General features: G+C 38.8%; 1 protein-coding gene across 3 annotated transcripts in view; it reads right to left on the bottom strand.

Annotated features, from left to right (window-relative positions):
* Window positions 1-829: 829 nt before the first annotated feature.
* The window catches only part of LOC149318147 (phospholipid scramblase 2-like), a 47580-nt gene continuing 40872 nt past the window's right edge, over window positions 830-7537 (bottom strand). For all 3 annotated transcript variants that reach the window (XM_089509087.1, XM_089509085.1, XM_089509086.1), the window contains one exon: window positions 830-6409. In XM_089509087.1, coding sequence (XP_089365213.1) covers window positions 6353-6409 — 57 coding nt within the window. In that variant the 3' untranslated portion in view covers window positions 830-6352. The remainder of the gene's footprint in view (window positions 6410-7537) is intronic.

The raw sequence follows: 7537 nt of genomic DNA, 5'->3' as shown, positions 1-7537 counted from the left end.
AACGAGTATAGTTTTGTTATTGTTATATAATTCAGAGAAATGGAAAAAAGAAAAAAAGATTTGGTAACAAGTTTGCTTACAGCAGCGAGATTAATAATAGCAAGGTGTTGGAAAACGAAAATAGATGTAGAAGTGAAGGATTTGTACAAAGAGGTATGGAAATTAGCTATTAATGATAAATTGACATGTAAACTGAAAGTAAAAAAAGGACTATGGAAAAGAAATGACTTTGAGGGGATTTGGAAAGAATTTGTTGAGAAAGTACTGAGAAAAGAAGATGGAAGATTACCTCCAGAAGACGAACTGAAATTTTGGATGGAATATAAGGATGGAAATGGCTCCGGGGAAGGGGAGCACTGAAGGGTATATAAAATAATTTGTTAAAATGTAATAGAATGTAATATAATGTAGAAAGATATTTGTTTATGGAAATACTATAAAAAATTAAATTAAAAAAAAAAGAACGCAAGGGAGCCAGTTTAACCTCTCTAGAAAGACAGATCCAGAGTCTGAGAGCAGCCAACAAGAGAGCCTTCTTCTGTGTTCTCCAAACATGCCTTTAAAGGGGCAGGAGAAAGTAGGAAGTCTTCTGAAAATTGCCAGCTTCATATAGGACAATATGGTTCTTCAGATAGCATGGGCCCAAACTGTGTAGAGCTTTATCATTCACAACCAGCATTTCATTCTTGCCTGAAGTCAGGCCATTGATCATCAACACTGTTGCAAAAATGAAGCAATGTTTTTCATCAGCCCCTGTTAATGTTATTTCTGCTTCTGACATCAAAGTTTCTGTTTAAAAAAAGAACATACAGGAACACAACACATCTGCTTGATTAGTCAATTGTTTATTGTTTTTGACAAGAAGCAATTACAAATCCAAACCCCATTGCAAATCCAATATGTACATCCATATAAAAAAATCAGATTAGTGAATCCCCTGCACAATCTATAGCAATGTTTTTCAGATAATTAGCACAAATACTTTTAACAGTGTTAGCAAATAAGGCTGTTTTGTGTAGAAAATATGGATCACAGTCTGAAAATAACCAGCATATTTTCACATAAGAGGTCTCACTATGCAAAGAAGCCAAGATCTGGGGTTTTCATAAAGCTGGCAATAGATAAATAATGTAAAACATCCTCTACCTCTTCTACACAACAAATGCAGAGCTTTAAGTTTCTCAGAATGTTTCTGTGTCTACGATCCAAGACAAATGTTGGCATAGTTTGGAAATGTAGTTCTGTAAATGCAATTCTTAGAGGGGCCAGGGAAAGTGTTTGTAGATGATAACCAATGAGAAAAATTTGATGAGCTGACTGAAACTAAGTCCTGGTCATATAGATCCAGTCCCTCAGCTTGTTTTTACCTCCAGGAAAGATTTTAAAAAATCTGTTATAAGGGTTTCAGAGGTTAGTAAATCTTGAACTAGCTTAGCCCAACCACTTCCTTTCTATTGTTCATTTAAGCAAAGCTTAGGGAGGTGGTCATCTGATATGCCCAAGACCCTCTTACAATATGGAAAGACTGCCATCTCAGCCCTAGCTTTATAGATACTGCACCTTTCTCTGTCCTGAGGAATGTAGCTTGAGTTCCTGGAGGTACTGTGAACAAGTACCTCAAAAACTTGTTCTGACAGACTTCTAGGTCATGCAAGTGATTGTGATTTATCCCCAGATCTCAGTACTATGTTGCATTTGAGCAGCTACTTTCCCTAAAAACACTTTCAATGATGGAATTATGAGCCTGACACATCTATAGCAGAAAATATTCAGTATGGCATGGACTGACTTATGTGCTGCAGTTTTGATGTTTTGTAGCTGAGTCTTCCAAGAGTTTTTCTCATCAAAATATACCCCCAAGTATTTAAAAGAGGGGATCTGTTCTATCTTATTTTCTTTTACATTACAATTAAATTTAGGTGATGGTTTGCCAAAGACAATCAGCTTTGATTCAACACAGTATATTCTAAGTTGTTTTATTTGACAGAAGTCAAAATGTATACTGAGGGTTTGAACAGACTGGCTGTGAAAACTGGCTTCTGGGCAGCTTGGGGCATAGTGTTTTGATGCTGAATGCCCCAGTGCCCCCAGCCATTCAGACAGGCGCGGCATCAATCTGCTCTGGAGAAATAGTGTTTTGACGCTGCACACCCCTGAAGCAGCTTGAAGCCACCCTGGGGTTGGGTCAGGGCTGCCTAAGACAGCTTTTTACTGGCCAAAATAGGAATGGATCTTTTCTGCTCCTATTTGGGCAGGTTCTGGGTGGATTGTGGCCATAGTGTGTGGTTGTCCCTTTTGGGGCGGTCTGTTTTGCCCTTTAGACTTCTTTTCAGCCCAATTTTATTCATGGATAGTAACACAATGTTGTGCACATAAATCAGGATTGCCATTTTTTCAATTCCTTATTGAGGGAGAGAAGTGATCAGGACAATTTAAGTTACAGTGTTATCAATATAAGGTTTAAACAGGAGGGGTGTTAACAAGCAGCCTTGTTCTTTTGTTGTACAAATTTCTTCCATCATCTTTCTCTCTGTACCAATCCTTATCCCCATAGTTGTGTAGAGTGTATAACTCCTGAATTAGGAGTAACAAGCCTCTTATCTATATTAGTCCCAGCAAGCTTACCCCACAAATGATTCCTATTGATTGTATCAAACACTGAGATGTCAATAAATGCAGCAAAAAGCCATTTGGAAGGCCCACTAGTGTATTTATGAATTAAATGATGTAACACAAAAATCTGATCCACTGTACTGTGACCCTTCCTACTCCTGTTTGTTCCTGATGAAGAAAATTGTTCTCCTCATCCAATTTATCAGCTTATGGAGAAGATAGTGGCTGTAAATCTTAGGGCTAGTTTTATTTATTTATTTATTTATTTATTTATTTATTTATTTCCTGCTCTTCAGCCAAAAGGCTATCAGAGCGGCATATCCAATAAATTAATTGGCTGGGGTTTTTATTTATTTCCTTTTGAAATAAAATTATGCTCTTCTTCCTCAGGGAAAATGCCTTTAGAGTTTATATACGAAAAAAGTTTGGCTAGCAGGGGCATTGGGGGGGGGGGCACCATTAAGAAATCTTCTTGTAGACCTCTGCTAGAATCTTTTCTTCACTAGGTGTTTTGACAGATAGGGCTCACTTCTTGTACTGATACTGAAGGCCACTCTGGTATTGCCATTAACAAAGCCTAATTATTACTGCTTAATCCATTACTGCTATCCATATAACATATAAAATATTGCTAAATTAAATACACCAAGTATTAGCTGGAAAGTATGCAGCTAATGTGGGAGTAAAGCCTATGTCTGATACTGAGGCGGGTTACAGACCGCCATTTAGTACGTAATGAATACGTACTAGGGTTAGGAAGGGGCGGTGCTTCCGCACCCCCCTAACCCTAGTACGTATTCTGTACGTACAATATGGCGGCAGTCGTTCCACACGGCCGCTGCCATATTTACGTATCGGACGCTGTGTGTCTGCACGTGTCGCGGCGTCTATGACATCGCGAGTCCACCCCTGGCGCCTCGCGACGTCATAGAGGCGCCGTTTAAAGAAGCTCCATTTTGGAGCTTCTTTTTTGCTCCGTAATGGAGCCGCGTGGTTTGGCTGCAGCGGCTCCCTTACGGAGCAAACAGCGGCAGCGGCAGACCGCCTCAAAGCGGCGGTCTATAACCCGCCTGAGATAAGATCTACTTTGATCTACTGATATTGAGAACATCTACTTTATTGACCGAGGTATACCGGTATCTATAAACAAACACAGGATGAATTACTCATGGCTACAATGCAGAGCCAGATGTATTATTAATAGATATAATAGTTCGGGTTTCCTTGTCTTTTACTATTTCAGCAAAATCTCACAGATGGCAAAGCTTGCACCATTTTTCTACATTAATGGAAACTACAGTCGCCCCTCCTAACTCACGAATCTGAGATCCTCAACTTTGAATATCCATGGAAGGGCAACCTGTGCTATTTCCAATGGTGTGCACACCTGGGCTGCATGCACGAGGGTGCACCCTATTCAAACCTGAGGCTTGAATATGCATAAGCCTACATTTTCATGGTGTGTGTGTGTGTGTGTCCAGAACAGATCCTCTGCAAAAATGGAGGGCCAACTGAATATCATTTAACCAATCCCCATTGAAAACTCTCATGTTGACATTATCCCATTTTCACATACATGAAGAATTCTATGCTTCATAAGGCTGAAGGAACTACTGCAGACTACTTGCATCTTCTTGCAGCTATGTTGCTATTCTTTGCTATTTTTCTGAGCCTTAGGCAGTTTTTAGAAGACTTTTTCACACCTATCTGTCATGCCACTTATATATATAGTACCCTAGCATAGTATATCATGTGAACTGGTATTCCAGGCTTAATAATCCTCATGTAAAAATGGAGAAAAGAGTTATCAAAATTAGTATTTATTTAATAAAGAAACCACAAACAGCTTGGTCATTATTGTTGACTCCAGAACATTCAAAAAACCCTCTTAAAATGGTGTTTTCCATTAGAATTCCTGGTTGGAGACTTTCAGAAGCAGCTTCCTACCGATAGGTCAGAACAAAGATAATAATAGCCTGACTCTGGAGATGGCAAAGAAAATACAAAGTGCTCTGCATGTTCACAGCACACAGCAAAATCCTGAGGAGAAATTAACTTGAGGGAAGACCTGTCAGAGGAGGCTTCCCCCTTCTCTGGGAAAAGTTCCTCATCTTCTCCATCCTAGCATAGGTAGGAGGTAGATATAGACTCCTCTGCAGCTCTTGTTGTAGCCAAAACATACCTGCATTTTTCTTGGCCTTTGTTTGGGGATGCACCTCTTGTGCATCCTCATTACATGCATATCCAGATTACTGGACATCTGAAGGTGATGCTGAAGACATGGAGGAATGAACTCTCCTGGATCTCCTAAGGTGTGAGTGCCTTCTAGTGTCCTTCTTGGAGCTTGAGTCCCCATTGGGCATGTTCTGGTGTTTTTTGTGCTCTGCATACTAACAGTACACTATTTCTGGTCTAGTATTTTGCTAAGTAAGTGCCATAGCCACCACTGCCACCACCCTCTCCTCTTCAGCCTGTTAGGCCAGAAGAGAATTCCATCAGCAGAGCTCCAGATGGAAAAGCTACCCTCCTACAATGAGACACTGGAGGAAAGTGGGTGGTTTGGTGTCACTTACCCATGAAGCCAAAACAATCTCTGCATGTATAATCAGATCTGCGATGTGAAGTATTGCTATGCACCTCTACCACCTGAACTAGCACAGAGTCTATTCCCCCTGCAATGATGGATTAACCTGCCTTCTCAGTGTGCCAAAAATTCCCACAAGGTAGGGCTGTCCATGTCACCCCCATTTCCTTGTTTGAGGACAGCTCAAGGCTCAGAGATCTATCTAACTCCCAAACATGGGCTAAAATCTCAGTGAAGATGGAAGAAGGAATTGAACCAACAAAAAGTTGGTTTTTCCTTAGAAATGAACTGTTTTCTTAGCTGGAGAGAAGCAACAACCCTATTCCTCAATATGCAAGGTAGGACAAAACTGGAGGGAGAGTCTAGCTCTCCTACTTAAGGTGGAGGGAGAAAAACACCGAACACCTTGCTTCCAGAGGAGCAAGACCTAGTTCCAGGATGTCTTTCCCACACTACAGGAAAAACTGCCTCCTTCAGATTGGCAGCCTAGATTTATCCATCCTAAAGTTTGACCCTGAGGTTAAATGCCAGGCAGACACAAGTTTCCATTAGTTTTCAGTCTGTCATTCTCCCTGTTCACAGTGTTTATATCAAAATGTTAAACAGACCTTATATCATATACATCTTTGCACAACTGACACAGGTATTTTCATCAGTTTATTATTTTTACTACTGTGTGTGTGAGTGTCAGAATGAGAGAAAAAACTAGAGAACCTTACAGATTTATCTTTCACACATTATCGGACCATATTCACTGTAAAGGAAAGTGTTATTTTATTTAAATAAAATGCTGGAAAAAACACATTTCAAGTTTGCTTTATATTATGTCTGCATATAAAAAAACACAGTTATGATCTTTGATTTAAATGTTACAAGGCACAAAGTATTATTCAACACATGGCAATGCCTGATGGCACTAGCACATGAAAGAGGAAAGAGCCACTCTATATGTATACACTTGACATATAAAAATAATAATAACAATATAAACAAATATAGAGCAGCCTTCATAAATGGGATTAAGGTGCTATAGGTGCAAGAGATGCAGCCAGATTACCAATTTTTAAAATGAAAATTTATCAGAAGCTCCATTTAAGGTAAGCAAAGACAGAATTAACACAGGGATTTCCTCTGTAGTAGTGCAAAAGACAGCTGTTACCAGACACCAGCTCGCTGTTGATGATCTTGGCTATGCTCAAAAAACATGAAATCCTATAAAGAAGGAAGCAAATGAAAAAAAATAGTAATTAAACAAAATCCAAACTAAAATGTAGATTTTTTTTCTCCATTTTAATTTTGGTGGGTTTTAACAAGAGATATCTTTAAAGGAAAGCTGTTTTAACAAGAAAACCTTTAAAGTGAGACTCATAGAACCCAGCCTACTGCAATGCCAGCAATCAGTTTCAAAACATTTCATATTCCAAAGCATGGCAGGCTTCTATATTGATTGCAGTTTACAGAGCAAAAATCTGACAAAAACGGTCAGGGCACAGCTGTGCTTACACTGTGCCAATTAAACTCAAATCCAAACCCTTGTCAACCTAGTAATGTTGGAAGTTTCTTAGGATTACTTTCACGATATCCAAACTTTGTGCAAGCATTTTGAATGTGTCCATAATCTGGAAGAAGTCTGGATTTGCCATACATTATCAGAAGTTAAATTTTATATATTTATAATTCTGTCAGGAGATTGCTCCACTCACAAATCAGAAATTTGGCTGAAGAGGGTTTGGACAGAAAATGAGCATTTCTGCTGGTAAAAGAGGTTGCACCTAATCTAAAACGCCTAATAAATTTTTGAGTTAAGACAGTATTGTCCAAATGAAACCTAGCAAATGGTTAATTCCACCATTTTAAGAATTCCATTCAATCACCATACTTTCTCTGTCCATCTATCTAATGGATCAGAAATTTAATGGATCTCTTCAATGTCTGGTTGCTGAGTAGTTTAATTTTACAGATTAGCTGATAGGATAGCAATGCAAGCAATGATTTATGCCAAAATTAAATTGCTTATTGTAATTTTAACAAATACCAGCAAACTTCCTCTGTTTTTAATTAATCAGTCAGACACTTAGGATATCTATATCACATTCTCTCTCAACCAAAAGGAGCCAGAGTCACACAGCTGCAAGTGAGGGGAGAAAAATTCAGGGGTAGCAAAGCAAGTATTTTTTTTAAAAAAATAAATAAAGCTGCTTGTGAATATTTTTTTCTGGATTTCAAGATTTCAATTTAGCCACAATAGGGGAATCCTAAACAAAAGAGAAGCAAAGGAATGGGACTTAATTCTTTGAGGTTTTTCACCTCCCAACAAAAGTAAAATTCTTTCAGTTGACT

The sequence above is a fragment of the Sceloporus occidentalis genome, unplaced genomic scaffold (assembly GCF_023333645.1).
Source record: "Sceloporus occidentalis isolate IW3139 unplaced genomic scaffold, rSceOcc1.0.p SCAF_2, whole genome shotgun sequence".
Lineage (NCBI taxonomy): Eukaryota > Metazoa > Chordata > Lepidosauria > Squamata > Phrynosomatidae > Sceloporus > Sceloporus occidentalis.
Note: the sequence above shows the minus strand (reverse complement) of the source record. Positions and strands in the feature narration are given on the sequence as shown.